Source organism: Scyliorhinus canicula, chromosome 4 (genome assembly GCF_902713615.1).
Source record: "Scyliorhinus canicula chromosome 4, sScyCan1.1, whole genome shotgun sequence".
NCBI lineage: Eukaryota > Metazoa > Chordata > Chondrichthyes > Carcharhiniformes > Scyliorhinidae > Scyliorhinus > Scyliorhinus canicula.
The window spans coordinates 44148762-44165750 of NC_052149.1; the positions used below are offsets into that span (position 1 = coordinate 44148762).

Genomic DNA, 16989 nt, shown 5'->3' on the forward strand with positions numbered 1-16989 from the left:
TTTAGATGTCCAGAGGTCAGGAAAAGCTTGTTCAACTAGCACCACTAAAACAAATTAAGAGAAATGAAAATAAAACAGCCAGTGAGTCAATCTTACATAACTCATTTTTACCATTAAATGTCCGACATCACTCAGACTAGACTTGTCGTTTAACCTCTATATGCTTCCCATTTATTGTTACGTTCTCCCACTAAGCGCTTTCAAATACATTTTTAAAAAAATTTAGTGTACCCAATTCATTTTTTCCAATTAAGAGGCAATTTAGCGTGGCCAATCCACCTACACTGCACATCTTTGGGTTATGGGAGCGAAACCCACGCAAACACGGGGAGAATGTGCAAACCAGCCTCCCTGAACAGGCGCGGAATGTGGCGACTAGGGGCTTTTCACAGGAACTTAATTTGAAGCCTGCTTGTGACAATAAGCGATTTTTATTTCATTTCAACTCCACACGGACAGTGACCCAGAGCCGGGATCGAACCTGGGACCTTAGCGTCGTGAGGCAGCAATGCTAATCACTGCGCCACCATGCTGTCTTTTAAATACATTTTTGATCAAACATGCACACCGTGTTGTTCTCTTTTCTTACCACTTGAGGCTAAGTAATACATAATGCACCATGAACAGACATATTTGTGGGTATGCTTTCCACACCTTTAATTGTAGTCATTATTTAAGAATTATCACAAATTGTTGAGCAGTTTGAGACTGCTAGGCTCTTAATGGCATATGCAAATTGTATTATAGCTCATCTGAAGTATTTTCTTGTAGTCTAATTTAGTTCAGGGATTTTGAGTAGTATATTCGTATAATGCATGCCTATTTGTCTTTTGACGTGGTTCAGCTCCCTGTATCTTAAGCCAGATGGATAAAAATAATTACAAGCTCTATGACTAGTGGAAGTATTCTCTTTTAAATGAGCTGTGTAATCAGAGTGTCTTTTGCTCTGTGCAAAGCAAATGAATTATTTCAGATTACTCGCAGCATAGTTTTGGTTTTCATCTTCAGGGGACGTTGGTGGGATTACTGGTGAAATTTCTGCTTCCGTCCAATTCCAATTTCCACATAACGGTAATCAAAAAAAGCTTATTTAAAAAAAAATGCCCAATGCATGCTTAGAAATTGTCATAATCAATGTCCGTCTCATCCACTGCAATAGTAGAGCTGCACATACCACCATACAGCAGATATCTGGTGTGTCTGACATTGAAAACCACAATGCCACTTCATTTACACAAGCAATGTTCCATTTTTACCCAGAGGAAGCTTTGAAGACCATGTCAAATGTTAATGCCTTGCTCAAAAAAACTCTTGAAAAATGTATTTGAATCTCTCCTAATAACTCTTGAGCCATGTCTCTTATTTAATTTCATTGTTTTTAGTAATGCTGAATAACATTAGTGTAGAATAAGTAACTTTTATTCAAATTAGTTTCACTTGATAATGGACTATCCTCAAAGTGTAGGCTTTAGTTTTCTGTCAACCTAAATAATTTAATTGTTACATTTATAGAGCTTAATGATTTTTAATTTGATCTAATTAGCACATGTAATTGGTCACAGTATAATTTTTTTTATAAGGCTTTTATCAAATTTTATTTACTGGACGTTTCCAGTCATTTTACATTTTGAAATGTAAAAATTGTAAATTGCTCTTTTAGCAAATGAGTTGAATATATGACAAGTGATTTACATATGCCGACATTATGTTGTAAAATGGGATATTAGTGAAATGAAAATTGTTTTAAAGTCCTGCTTGATAGTCACCTGAGACTTAACTGACTAGATTGTTGAACTGGCATCAGAATGGGTGGTCAGTGCTCTCTGTCTGAAATGGGCAAGTACCTTGGGCTGGATTCTCCACCCTGCTACGCCACTTTTCAGCCTCAACCCGCCGGCGGGATTCTCCGTTACCCCGGCCGGTCAATAGGGTTTCCTATTGTGGGGTAACCCCACGACGTCGGGAAACCCCCGGGCGCTGGCAAAATGGAGAATCCTGCCCCTTATTTCAGTCATTAAATAGTTCATATTAGAACATAGAACATTACAGCGCAGTACAGCCCCTCCGGCCTTTGTTGTTGCGCCGACCTGTGAAACCACTCTAAAGCCCATCTACACTATTCCCTTATCATCCATATGTTTATCCAATGACCATTTAAATGCCCTTAATGTTGGCAAATCCACTACTGTTGCAGGCAGGGCATTCCACGTCCTTACTACTCTCTGAGTAAAGAACCTACCTCTGACATCTGTCCTATATCTATCTCTCCTCAATTTAAAGCTATGTCCCCTCGTGCTAGCCATCACCATCTGAGGAAAAAAGCTCTCACTGTCCACCTTATCTAATCCTCCGAGCACTTTGAATGCCTCAATTAAGTCACCTCTTAACCTTCTTCTCTCAAACAAAAACAGCCGTAAGTCCCCCAACCTTTCCTCATAAGATCTTCCCTCCATACCAGGCAACATCCTGGTAAATCTCCTCTGCACCCTTTCCAATGCTTCCACATCCTTCCTATAATGCGGCGACCAGAACTGCACGCACCTGAGTTTTGTACAGCTGCAACATGACCTCATGGCTCCGAAACTCAATCCCTCTACCAATAAAAGTTAACACACCGTATGCCTTCTTAACAACCCTATCAACCTGGGTGGCAACTTTCAGGGATCTATGTACATGGACACCGAGATCTCTCTGCTCATCCACACTACCAAGAATCTTACCATTAGCCCAGTACTCTGTCTCCCTGTTATTCCTTCCAAAATGAATCACCTCACACTTTTCTGCATTAAACTCCATTTGCCACCTCTCAGCCCAGCTCTGTCCCTCTGTAACCTGCAACATCCTTCCGCACTGTCCATAACTCCACCGACTTTAGTGTCATCTGCAAATTTACTCACCCATCCTTTGTGGGACCTCAATTCCACTTTTGTGAATTATTACATGGACTTTAGGCTTCGAATGCTTGGTTCATCGATTTCTGGCGTCGTGCTGGTACACTAAAAACATGCCAAAAATGGGTTTTTTTGAATCAGAAGTGCAAAAGTGCTCCTCTCAGATATCACAACACTACTCTAGCCTGCTGCTCATCACTGTGTCCCATCTCGCCCCCTCGTTCCTGCCCTAGAAATCACCCACCTCACTGCTACCAAGACTGGACTGGCTGCCAATTCGGGTATAGTAACTGAGTGATGCCTCCCTCTTGCACACTCTTGGATACATTTTTGCAATTATAGCTCCCTGGTCTTATGCTAACCATCTCAATTTGATGGGTGAAGCAATCACAATGCCTGTTGCCCACCCAATTAGTTAATCATAATAATTATCTGTTTCGTGCTCTCCTAAGTTTAAAGAATTCAAAAAAATTTGCTAGCATTGCAGTTTATTTATCAAAGTTGGGCAAGAGAGCTTTTTGTGGCTTTTGCCAATTTAAAAAAAAATATATCATGTAGTAGTTATATCAGATAATTTTCAAAAGTATTCCAACGTCGGAAACTGCAAATTTCCGTTACATAGACCATGTTGTTGCTAAATTTTACTATGCCATGGGATTTTTATCTCCTAATGAGAGGGCAAGTATAAAAATTAATGTAAACTGAAATCAGCTCCCTGTCGAATCCTTTTGGATTTATCTGAAACATATCCATTTTCTTTACAGTATAGATGGAATAGATCCCTCCAAAAAAAATATTATTTTGCCGAATGACACACATAAACAAGCAAGCAAACCTATCTATGCTATATTAGTGCAGTAGTTAAAGGAACAGCAGATTGAAAAATCTAACCGTTCAAACAGTGTAATTTTTCCAGGTTTTCTTTGTGTAAATGCTAAGATTATTCCCCCCCCCCCCCCCCCCCCCCCCCCCGTCTCCTCAATAAAACATGCATGTTAATTCTCAAAAATGTGCTATATAAAGTGGCAAATTGATTGATACTGTTGAAACTGCTTAAGCAGAATAGAGTGGTGGAAATAAAATCATCTAATTTATCAGGCTATCTCCATTAAACAAAGCCAATCTGCACTGATTTAAATACTTTACGAATCAATTGGTGCCTGAGAAGATCTTTCCTATAAAGAAATATCTCCCATCAGTTGCAAGCCTGTCTTCATTAACAGGCATCAATTATAGAATTTTACACATGCAAGGATCAAATAAATGTTAATGTTTTGAACTGAGAATTCGGCATGTTTAAAAAAGCATCATTTACCTTTGAAACCTAGTACATTATAACGATACAGCACACAGACAACTGCTACTGCGCTTCCTGTGTCTTGTGTTACATTCTAGATCCCCTGTGGCTACCCGCTGCTCAGAATGCAGTAGGACATGTTGCTGACATTTATACTGGAGTACAAGTAGTCTTATTCATGGAGTTGCCTGGAGCTAGCATGTTCCCTGACCATTGAGCAAAATGACAAGATGCTTATGACCATGATTCTTTGCCAGAACTTCAGCCCTGGAGTTATCAGATGACTGCTAACAGCTTTTTCTGAAAAAGAATTGGCACACAACACGGTCAAAAACATACAAAAATAAACCCTTGCTATGCCTATGAAGCTGCTGTCAGCATTAAACCTTTTATCAATTTGAAGAATGCTCTTAAATTTATACTGTGTATTATGTTTGATGGGGAGGGGGGGGGGGGAAGAAAAAGGTTTGTAATAGTCACAAGGTATCCGATTCCCTAGTAACAAGCAGTGAAATAAAACTTGATGTCACTGCAATTCATATCATGTGCTGCAACAGCACTTCAGTTCATGCTGCCTGCAAGTGGCAAATAAACTCTCACTGAAAGTGGAATAAAGGTTGGAGTGTGTTATAAAGATATGACACATTTCAGGTTCAGAAGATATTAATAAAAACTACAATTTATGACATTATCCGAACCCATTGCCATATTACTTGTAACTTATTCATCTTTTTTGTGATGCTTTATTAATGTTCTGACCAATATTTCCTGATGATTGGTTATGGATTATAATTTGTTGGTTATTTCCTGCTTAAAGGGGAAGAAAAGTGTAAGTAGAGTACCCTATTGGGAGGTCTTGTGGCATAGGGAAAGCATCCCTGCCTTTGGGCCGGAAGCATCGTGTCCCATTTCACTCAGGGACATGATGGCCACAGAAGATGCATTCACAATATGGCCAGAAAGGTTGATTATCAACCAGTAAATCCTTTCAATAGACCCAATGGCAGACGGTAAGAGTGGGGGAGTTTCCTAGTCAATAAAAGTAAAATATTGTGGACACTGGAGATCGGAAATAAAAACAAAACGTGCTGGAAAAACTCAGCAGGTCGGGCAGCATCTGTGCGGAGAGAAAGAGAGGACACCATCTACCGGCCGTGTTACACGCGAAAGGCACTGCAGCGCAATGTGATAGGTAGATGGCGGGAGATGCCTATACCAGCATCTAACCGCCTCGCCACGCCTCGTGAGAGCTAACGCAATCTCATGGAACGTCGTGATGTTAATCCCACCCATTGTGGGTGAATCATTTCTTGGTAAATCTGCATATTAGAGTGAGATAGCTAGTCTCACATTATATGCACTCCCACGACCTACTCAAGGTGATGGGATCTAACCCCCTCTGGGGGTGCCCTATGCGGGTGCAGGGGGTTACAGGAGGGCCTGAGGACCCTCTTACAGGTGAGTTTGGGCTTTAGGGGGTTCATCCATGGTCACCAGTGCCCTCTTAGGGTGTTGTACCTGAAGGAAGCGGAGAATGCTACCAGATATTTCTTAATGATTTCATGTCATCCATTCCAGAGCATTTCTTAAGCCACTTAACGTTGCTTTCCAGAGAACCACACTGACTCACCTCCTATGCTTGAATATGGATGGAGATCCTTCCTATCTCTTTAACTCCCATTTTTTGGAGGAAATTTACAAATTTACATTGCAAAGGAGGCCATTCGGCCCATCGAGCCTGCACGGCCCAAGGAAAGAGCACTCCACTTAAGCCCACAACTCCGCCACATACGCGTAACCCAGCAACCCCACCCAATCCCTTTGAACACTAAGGGCAGTTTAGCATGGCCAATCCACCTAACCTACATGTCTTTGGAACATGTTTTTATTACATTTTTAAATATTTAATACAAAATAACAAAACATACAACAAACACCAACCCCGTACAAATCCCTCCACACAACCTTCCAAAAAAATAAAAGAACCCGCCCTCTGCAACAGCTAACAGCGACCAATTCTCTCCAATATAAACGACCGCCATCTCCGGTAGTACCTTCAATCGACTGTCTCACAATGTATTTGACCTTAGAGGTGCAACTACTCCACTAAATCCCCTAGCCACGCTGAGGCACTTGGCGCTGAGGTGTACCCAGTAGGATACACCTCCACACCACCAACAAGGACATCTGCCCTTGCACCCATCCAAAGCTCTGACACATCCGAAACCTCAAAGATAGCCACCAGGGGGCAGGGCACCAACTCAATATTTAGGATCGCTGACATGGGGCGAAATTCTCCGACCCCCAGCAGGGTCGGAGAATCGCCTGGAGCCGCCGAAAATCCCGCCCCCGCCGTGGCAGAGATTCTCCGCCACCCGGGAAGAGGCGGCGGCGGAATCTCGCCACTCCGATTGGAGAGGCCCCTGCGGTGATTCTCCGGCCCAAATGGGCCGAAGTCCCGCCGCTGGGAGGCCTCTCCCGCCGCCGAGGTTTGAACCACCTCTGGAATGGCAGGATCAGCGGCGCGAGCGGGCCCCGGGGTCCTGGGGGGGGGCGGGGGGGCGATCGAACCCCGGGGGGTGCCCCCACGGTGGCCTGGCCCGCGATCGGGGCCCCCCGCTCAGACACCGGGCCAGTGCCCTGGGTGCACTATTTCTCCTCCGCGGCCGCCACGGCCTTCGCCATGGCAGAAGCGGAAGAGAACCCCACATCGCGCATGCGCCGGCAGTGACGTCAGCAGCCAGCTGCCGCTGACGTCACTGCCGGCGCATGCGCCGACCGGCGAAAGCCTTTCGGCCAGGCCCGCTGCCGGGGGCGCCGGTTTCTTGCGGCAGTCTTCTGGTGCCAACCGCTCCGGCGCGGGGCTGGCCCCCAAAGGTGGGGAGAATTCCCCACCTTTGGGGAGGCCCGACCCCTGAGTGGTTGGCGCCACTCCCCTACTCCGGGACCCTCCGTCACGCGGGTAGGGGAGAATGCCGCCCATGGTGTCAAAAAATCACCTTCAAAAACCCACCAGCTTAAAACAGGACCTAAACAGGTGTGTGCATTGTGCGGGCTCCCTCGAACAGCACCCGCGCCTATCCTCTACCCCTTCAAAAGAATGACACATTCTCGCCTTAGTGAGGTACGGTACGTTCGAAACACTACCTTTAGTTGGATAAGGCTCCATCTCGCACACGACAACGTAGTGTTCACTCTTTGCAGCGCCACACTCCACACCACCTTCCTATTGACCCCCAACTCCTCCACCCATTTCGCTTTCACCCCTTCCACCGAACTCAACTCTTCCCCTGCAATCCATGCATACATGCTGGACATACTGCCCTCTTCCGACCCCGAACAGGAGAGAAGAAGGAAAAAATCTCTTCACAAAGCTCTGCACCTGGAGATACGTGAGAGCCCAACAGCCTAAAATTTCTCCTTCAGCTCCTCCAGGCTAGCAAATCGCCCCTCCAAAAATAAATTCCCCTATCTCTCCAGCCGTGCCTCCCTCCATACACAAAATGTGTCTCTAACCTTGCTGGCTCAAACAGGTGGTTAGCACAAATGGGAGCCAGCCTTGATGCTGGTTGGTTTGCCTCCATATTTTTAGCGTGGTCACCATTACTGGGCGGCCAGTAGCATAGTGGTTAGCATTGTTGCTTCGCAGTGCTAGGGACCCGGGCTCGATTTCCAGCTTCGGTCAATGTCTGTGTGGAGTCTGCACGTTCTCCCCGTGTCTGCGTGGGTTTCCTCCGGGTGCTCCGGTTTCCTACCACAGTCCAAAGATGTGCAAGTTAGGTGGATTGGTCACACTAAATTGCCCCACAGCGTCCAAAAATTAGGTGGGTTTGCTGGGTTACGGGGATAGGGTGGAGGTGTGAGCTTAGGTAGGGTACTCTTTCAGGGGCCGGTGTAATCGATGGGCTGAATGGCCTCCTTCTGCACTGTAAATTCTATCTCGATCACTGGGTTTGTTAAGTACTTTGCTGGCGCCAACGGGAGTGGCGCTGTTACCTAACTTATCCCCCTACATGGCCGTGACTCCATCTGGATCCAGAGAGCCCCCAGGTCCCTGCACCACCCCAACATTTCTTCATGTTGGCCACCCAATAATAATACAGCAGTTTTGGCAATGCTAAGCCCCCTGCTTTTCTCTCCCTCTGAAGCACCCTCTCCGAATCCTCAGGTCATACCTGCCCAAATAAAACCGGAATTAATCAGCTCCACCTTTTGGAAAAACAATTTGGGCAGGAATACCGGGAGACACTGAAATAAAAATAGAAATCTCGGTAAGATATTCATCTTATCCGATTGCACCCGGCCCGCCAATTATAACGGGAGATTATCCCACTTCTGCAAACCCGCCTTAAACCCACCAGGCTTGTATAATTCAACCTCCGAAGCCACCCCCGGTCCCCTGACATCTAGACTCCTCGGTATCGAAAACTAGTCTCCGCCACTGAAATGGCAAGCCCCCCCCCAACCCAACCCCACACCCACATCACCCCCTCACCCCCGCTCCAAACATCCCCGGCCCACAGTCTAATCATTCGTCCTGTCTTGTGTCTTGCTGGACCTACTGGCGATAGGGCGAGTCATTCTGGTGTCCCCGCCCCCAGCCACAGCCAGAGAAGCGACGAGGATACCAAAACGGAGGGGAGCCAGTTACCCGAGATCCAGGAAACCCCAAATACAAGTCCGAGGATGACACCGATTTCCCGTCACAGCTGTCTCCAACATCCTCCACCATCTCTGCAACACTCACCTCAGTTGGGCACTTTAGTGAAGAGGCTCCTGGGACATTATCTGGTGCACACATATCAGTTGGAAGTAGGAACTCCCGAAGGGGCGGACAGTCGGAGGGCGGGCCGACCCCAGGGACTAGCTACCTTCCAGGAGGGTTTCAGCTTCTGGAATGCACAGTCCCATCGATTGTGCAGATTCAGTCGCAGAGCCAGGTGCTAAATAAGATGTTGTCAACGAGCATCCAACACCTGTAGACATAGGTGGAGGACTCCAACAGAGTTGCTCTCTCACTGGCAGCCAGGTGCCAGACCCACCTGGACATTGCAGCAGTGCTCCTGAGCGTGGCCCAGCCACAGCGGGCAGGTTGAGAGCACGACCATGGCTGGTCACTGGCTGATGTATCACAGACCCAGAAGGTGGTGGTACTGTCAAATTGTGATGTGGCGCAGTCCCAGAAGGAGGTGGTCCACTCCCTGTGCTCCATGACCACGAGCATGCAGACCCTGGATGAGACGAGAGCAGGTCCCCTAATGTCTCCATTAGCTCCTGGTAAACCTGTTCCAGAAACTCAGCATCTGACTGGGACATAGTTGGGACCTGGATCCAGTAGACCACAGTGCATCAGCAACTGTGTGATGCGCGCAAGAATGAGCCCCAGCAGCATGTCCATTAAGGTTACCCACCGAGGTGTGTGTCTCTGCAGTGGTGGAGGGTGGGGATCACAGCTGCGATGCGTTGATGGTGGCATCCTCGGAGCTCTCCTCCAGGATGGTCTCATTGGGGGGCAGGATGAAGGACAAACCCAGATGGGCCATCGCCGTCGGCTGGAGGACCTGTGGGAGAATGGACATGTAGTCAGTGGGAGGGATGGGTCATTCAGTATGGCAATAACAACTCACGTTCAACAGACCATCTGGGTGGAGCCCGATAGATCCTCACCTCTGCAGCATATGCCAGCCTCCGCATTGGTGTCCACTCTGTCCTCGGCCACACCCGTAACCTCCGGGGCCCGTTTTCTGAAGGTGGTGAGGATTCTAATGTACGGCACCCCGCCGCCAGTCTGGGCCCTCTCCAGCGATTGTAGGACAGCTTCTCCTGCAGAGGCATAGAGAGGGCATCGTTAGCAGCACGCATGGTTCAGGGAGGGTGTGTGTTTGTTCGGTTTGTGGTGGGGGGGGGGGGGCGTGGGGGGCGTGGTTGGGGAGGGGGGGGGGGTTGAGGTGGAGGGGGAAATGTTTCGGTGATGGGTTTGGGGAGGGGGTAGCATGGGTGAGTCAGGACACAGCATGGTGCTGGGCAGGGGCGGTGGCAGGCTCTTCGGGGTGGGTGGTGGCAACACACCCAATGTTTCCTCAGATGAAAAGACTGCTACAGAACATAATAAGACCAGTCCCTTATATTCCACAGTACGTATGGAGTCATTTGGTGGCTTCTTTATTTGGGATGTAACAGATTGTCATGAGGTTAGGTTTCAATTTGGACTCAGTAATAGCTCTCTTGCCCCTCGGGTTAGAAGGCCATGCCTTCAAACACCACTCCAGGCCTTGCTGTGCACAACTTTCCTGCTGTGTTTCTCTACATCAGAGAATTTTAATAATGAAAAATTACCATTGGTCAATAGTAAGAGTGAATCAACTGCAAAATTGAAATCAATGGTGACCTCCTCGGGATCATAATTGATACAACAGAAGATGGTTTCTGATCTTGCAAGCCATTGATAATCACTGCAGCCATCACTTAGTGAATCATGCAATCACCTTTAACTGTTTCATCAATGAACTTCCCTCAATCATAAGATTAGGTTTGAGGTCCAGGATAATGTGACCATTTTTGAAATGAAAGATAAACATTTCCATTAGTAGTTGTACAATTGCTCAGGAGAAGGAAGGTGACTTGGGCAGATTTGGAAAGGATAACTCCTCGAAGAAAAAATGGAGAATGATAAGCCTATGGTTTGATTGGAATCACTGAAGAATTACATAAATATTTCTGGGGGTGCATGGTGGATAATTATTACTGTAATTTGTTTGGATGCTAATTACATTAAATATACTGCACCATTTGTACATAAACAAGTTAGCTGCAGCTTTTGCAGATGTGGTGTAAAATGTGATTGGTTACATTGGAGAATTTGAGCTTCCTTCCACATTCAACAATTAACTTCCACCATTTTTTTCACTGAAAGGGTTCAAACTGTGGAGTTTTGTAACCAATTATACATATATTAACCTGTCTGGCTGAAAAATGAGAGATAACATTGCAGCTCTCACGTAAATAAAGTACTACCTAGATTACATGCATGTCTGTGCTCAAAGAACAGATGACTCAACCATCTTCCAAAAGCAGCATCATCATGGAGCCCTCCTCCCATCAACATTTTTCTTTTTTTAAAATATAAATTTAGAATACCCAATTTATTTTTTCCAATTAAGGGACAATTTAGTGTGGCCAGTCCACCTGCACTACACATCTTTGGGGTGTGGGGGTGAAACCCACACAAACACGGGGAGAATGTGCAAACTCCACATGGACAGTGACCCAGAGCCGGGATTAAACTTGGGACCTCGGCGCCGTGAGGCAGCTCCCATCAACTCTTGAAAGTCACCATTTATCAGAAGCCGAACTGCAACAACCATGACAACACCAAAGCTACTGGAACAATAGCTGGGTATTTTGAGCTCCTTTTATGATTCTTCCAAACTACTCTACCAAACTACAAGGATCAAGTTATGAATATGATACTCATCCAAGTCTTGTTAGGTGCAACCATAAAAAAACTAAAGAAACTTCAATCCCAGGTAAGAACAATTCCTGTCACTGGACACAACATACAATCCTTCTGATGGATGTACGTACAGCGGTATGTACAATCCTCAGGATGCACTGAAAGAACTCACCAAGGTTGTAGCTTTCTGACTATAACCTCTAAACAGGATAAGAACAATAATGTAAATAAGAACAGCATCACCTCAAATTTCCCCAACAAGTCATGCGCCATTGTGACCTGGGCATATATTACAAGGTCTGTATCCTGAAATTCCTTGTAGAAAACAATGGTGGGATTAGCATCAACATAAGGACCATTGTGATTCAAAGAGAAGGCAAAAGTAAAATATGGTATACTAACTCAAATCTAACTACAGCATGGGCTATGCAACAAACTGCAGGAAAATGTGATATCATGCTGCTGACAGCAACACAGATAATTAGTGCTTCACTGTCCTTATTTCATAAGATAATAAGAAATAGGAAGAAGGGTAGGCCTTTGGCCCATCAGGCCTGCTCAGTGAGATCATGGCTGATCTGATTGTGGCATGAACTGCACTTTTCTGTCGCCCATAATCCTTAAGTCCCTTGTCAATCAAAAATCTGCCTAGCCCAGCCTTGAATATGTTCAATAACCCAGACTCCACTGTTCTGGGGAAGAGGATTTCATAAATTTCAGAGGGGGAAAAAATTCTCCTTATCTCTGTCTTAAATGAGAGACCACTGATTTTTAAACTGTGTCCCCTAGTTCTAGACTCCTCCACAGGGAAACAGCCTCTTAGCATCCACCCTGTCAAGCCCTCCCTCTCAGTCTTCTAAACTCCAATGATTATAATCCCCTGTGGGCCTCGTGCTGGCAACTGGGATTCGGTAGGCAGGTGTTTTTCATGTGTCGGTGCAGACTTGATGGGCCCAAGAGCTTCTTCTGCACTGTATTATTCTGTGATTCTGTGAACCTGTTCAACTGTTTGTCGTAAAATAACCTTTTCATCCCAGGAATCAGTTGAGTGAACCTTCTGAACAGCTTCTCATGGAGTTGTACTCTTTAAATAAGGAGACCAAAACAAGAGTACTCCAGATGGTTTAACTGAGGCCTTTTACATCTCCAGGAACTCTTACCTACTTTTATACTCGATTTCCCTTGCAATAGTTTACCTTCCTAATCACTTGTTGAACCCAGACATTAACTTTTTGTGATTCAGGTACTGGGACTCCCGGATTCCTCTGTCCCATTGAACTCTGCAGTCTCTACTGGGCGGCTAATATAGCCATGATTAGGAAGTGGGTAGTGGGGGAGGGGTCGGCATGGGAGCGGATGGAGGCGGCGTCATGTAAAGACACCAGTCTGGGAGCACTGGTAACGGTTCCTCTGCCGTTCTCGCCGGCCCGATACTCCACAAGTCCGGTGGTCATGGCAGCTTTGAGGATCTGGGGGCAATGGAGTAGATATAAGAGAGTGGAGGGATAATTGATTTGGACTCCGATTTATAACAACCACAGGTTTGCACCGGCTAGGCTAGATGGCGGGTTCCGGAGGTTGCAAGGGCAGGAATCAGAAGGATGGGGGATCTATTCATAGATGGGTGATTTCCCAGCTTGAAAGCTTTGGAAGATAAATTTAAATTGCCACCAGGGAATGGTTTTAGGTATTTGCGGGTGCGCGACTTCTTGAGAAAACAGGTGCCGGCCTTTCCGCTGCTGCCGCCACGGGGCATACAGGATAGAGTAGTTTCCAGTACTTGGGTGGGAGAGGCGAAGGCATTGGATATTTACCAGGAGCTTTCGGAACCGGAGGAAACTCCGCTAGAGGAGCTTAAGGGCAAGTGGGAGGACGAGCTAGGAGGAGAGATAGAGGCGGGTCTATGGGCGGATGCCCTAAGCAGGGTTAATGCATCCTCATCATGTGCCAGGCTTAGCCTGATACGGTTTAAGGTAGTCCACTGGGCACACATGACAGTGGCTAGGATGAGCACGTTTTTCAGGGTAGAGGAAGGTGTGTGAGGTGCGCGGGAAGCCCAGCAAATCATGTCGACATGTTTTGGGCATGCCCGAAGCTTTGAGGATTTTGGCAGGGTTTTGCTAAGGCAATGTCCACGGTGCTAAAAACACGGGTGGTGCCGAGTCCGGAGGTAGCGATCGTTGGAGTGTCGGAAGATCCAGGAGTTCTGGGGAGAAAGATGCCGACGTTCTGGCCTTTGCCTCCCTCATAGCCCGGAGACGGATCTTATTAATGTGGAGGGACTCGAAGCACCCGACTGTAGAGACCTGTGTTAGTGATTTGGCTGGGTTTCTCAGTCTCGAGAAAATAAAGTTCGCCTTAAGAGGGTCAATGTTAGGGTTCTCCCGGGGTTGGCAGCCATTTGCCGACTTTCTCGGGGAAAATTAAAATGTCAGCAGATGCAGTATTCCGGGGGGGGGGGGGGGGGGGGGGGGTGCGGACTGTTGTTGTTTGGTTGAGATGGGTGAAGACTGGGCTGGTTGGGGGGGGCCATGTGGATGTTATTATTTTTGTTAATGTTATAAAAATTTTCACATACCTCAATAAAAGTATTATTTTTTAAAAAAGAATTCTGCAGTCTCTCATCAAATGTGGTATACAATCTTCTCCGTGTCCTAACTCAATCTAAACTTTATTAGCAAGTCTCAGCCTACTCCCTACTCTCTGCAAAATCTCCCGAAACCACTCTGCCTTTACATTGTTGTGAAATACCATTAAGGGATAGTGGCATTCCATCATTTTAAGGGATGTGTGTCACGTATAAAAGGCCAGAATTGACGGAGCATGGAGATCTTGAAAGCGTATAGACCTGGAAGAGATAGGGAGCGGTAAAACCATGATGGAGTTTGAAAATAAGGATGAAAATTTTTAAATTGATATTTTGTCGGACCAGGAACCAGTATAGCTCGGTAGTGCAGGGTTGATGGAACAAGACCTGGGACAAGTTAAGTACTGACAATAGAGTTTTGGATGAGAGCATGACATAATTATTAGACATTGTTGGTAGGTGAGTGATGAGGGTGTGGTGCATTGGGCAGTGTGCGAGGCCAGTGGTGCACTTGCTGCGACATGGCATTTTCAGACGCATTCAATGACCTTAATCGTGTGGTATGATTGAACATTTTGTGGCACTGCATCCAAGTCCTCAGGGCTTGATCCCTGACATTGAACACCACTGTTATCTGGTTCCACTGCCTTTCCAATATTTTTCTGCAGGGCCTCCTGTTCCTTTGTGGCTAGATCATTCCAAATTTTAATCTCCGAATGCATTATCATGAGAACCTTCGCTTTGTCCCTTTGTTCCATCATCATTCATATTCTTGCTGTTCAGACACCCATCCGCAAATATTTCCAGTGCCTGCTCCAGCCAGAATTAACTTTCCCTTTCGGAAGTGTAGGCTGGCTTTAAGCATGCAAGCTAGCTTTAAATAGTGTTACCGTCACTCAAATTTGGGGCCTCTTGCTGAGACAAGCAACCACTCAACAGCAAGTTTAGCATTGGCTACACAGAGCAATCATGCAAATTAACAGGCAGCATGAGGAAGCAACGAGTATGTCAAATGTGCATTGCAATCCCTGCACCCATTTTCAGAGTTCCCCAATTTAGCCCCGTTAATCTACCAGTTGTGATGACTTGCCATCAACCTGAAGCAGTAATTCTATTTCTCTCCATTGGTGCTCCCTAACCTGCAAATTGTTTTCCAGGATTTTCTATTTTTATTTCTGATTTCCAGTGTTGGCAATATTTTGCTTTTGTATGCATACCTCTTTGTTAGTTATACATCTTAATTTCTTTTCACCCCACAGGCATACAGCTTTGCGATGGGAAATTATCCAAAGAACGGAATTCCATTTATGGTCAAAGGGTTGAATCTGGAACATATTGGCAAACTACATAGCGGGATTGGTGAGTGCATTAGACTTATAGTTGAACTAAAATTGACAAGTAACCATGGAGCTAGGTGGAAAGACAAGTCCACGTGTGCCATTTGTATTATTTGCATTTCAAACTTATGGCGTAGAAATATAGGAAGTTGGTCCTCATGCAAAAAAATCTACAATAAGCTTTTCTGCATTACCCAAATACTGTTCAAAAATTAGCATTTCCTTTTTGTTTGTATGTTACCTGCAATATATTTGTGAAACAGATTTGTTTCCCTAAAATTTTGCAATAGTAATCAAAAGTTGATTATTGCAGCAATGCCCTATGCAAGCAAAATGTACTCAATGATTTGCATACCTTCATATAAGCGGATCCATGGAGCACCTCTCACATGACGTTGGTATATTTGCTTTTCCTGCCAGAGATGAATAACGGTGAAATTTACCTTCTGTGTTTGTGCAGCACAAGCAAATTGGTTACTGTTTATACACCCTGCTTAATTTTCCTTTCTGTTTAACTTACTGTGAAGAAAACTTGTACAATCTATCCAGAACTTATGTCATGATTTTTAAGATTTTGTTATTTATTTATATGTAACTTTTTATTTCATGATATAAACTTTATTGATTTAAATGTTTAAAATATTTTTGCATTAAGTGAAGGAAACCTTACAGTGATTTCTCTCTTCAATTTTTTTGTAACGTAACTAAACACAACTGAATCTCAGATTTATAAATGTCAGCTTGATTCAATTGGCAGTAATTTTATCCGTGAATCAAACAAAATGACTACTTCAAGGCCCACTCCAGGCCCTGAGTAATAATCTAGACTGCCACTTCAGCACAGAATTGAAAAAAGATTGTTAGAGATGAAAACCTTTGGATAGCAATACCCATTCTCCGCCCCCGCACCGATAGATGCATTTAGGGGAAAGTAGACATTCATTTTCAGGGAGAAGGGAATAGATGGTTACACTGGTAGATTTTGTTGAAAGAAGTTGAGAGGAGACTCAATTGGAGCGTGAACACTGGCATGGAGTGGTTGGGCCCTATCGCCTGTTTCTGTACATCCTGGGCGGGATTCTCCAATAATGGGACTATGTCCCCACTCCAGCGTCAAAACACGGGCGTTTCACTCTGGACTTTCTTGAAGAAAGTCCAGAGTGATTTTCCTATCTGAAAGGGGCTAGCAGAGCCCCGGAGTACTCCACGCAGCTCTGCCTGCTGGTACAGGACCGTGCACTTCTGGTCAGGAGTCTGCACATGCGCACGGCGGTGGCCTTCGTTGGTGGCCCCGCGCAGACTCACAACACAGAGCAGCCCTGGAAATATAGCCCCCCCCCCTGAGATCGCACAAACCCGCAGATCGGTGGCCCCCGATCGCTAGCCTGGCCGTCCCACCAGGGCGGCTGCGGTTAGAACCACGC

The 16989-nt window shown here is 45.7% G+C and overlaps 1 protein-coding gene across 1 annotated transcript in view; it reads left to right on the forward strand.

Moving 5' to 3' along the window:
• Positions 1-16989, forward strand: part of LOC119964533 (ERI1 exoribonuclease 3-like) — a 498848-nt gene that overhangs the window by 197473 nt on the left and 284386 nt on the right. The window contains exon 7 of the mRNA XM_038794156.1: positions 15488-15587. Coding sequence (XP_038650084.1) covers positions 15488-15587 — 100 coding nt within the window. The remainder of the gene's footprint in view (positions 1-15487; positions 15588-16989) is intronic.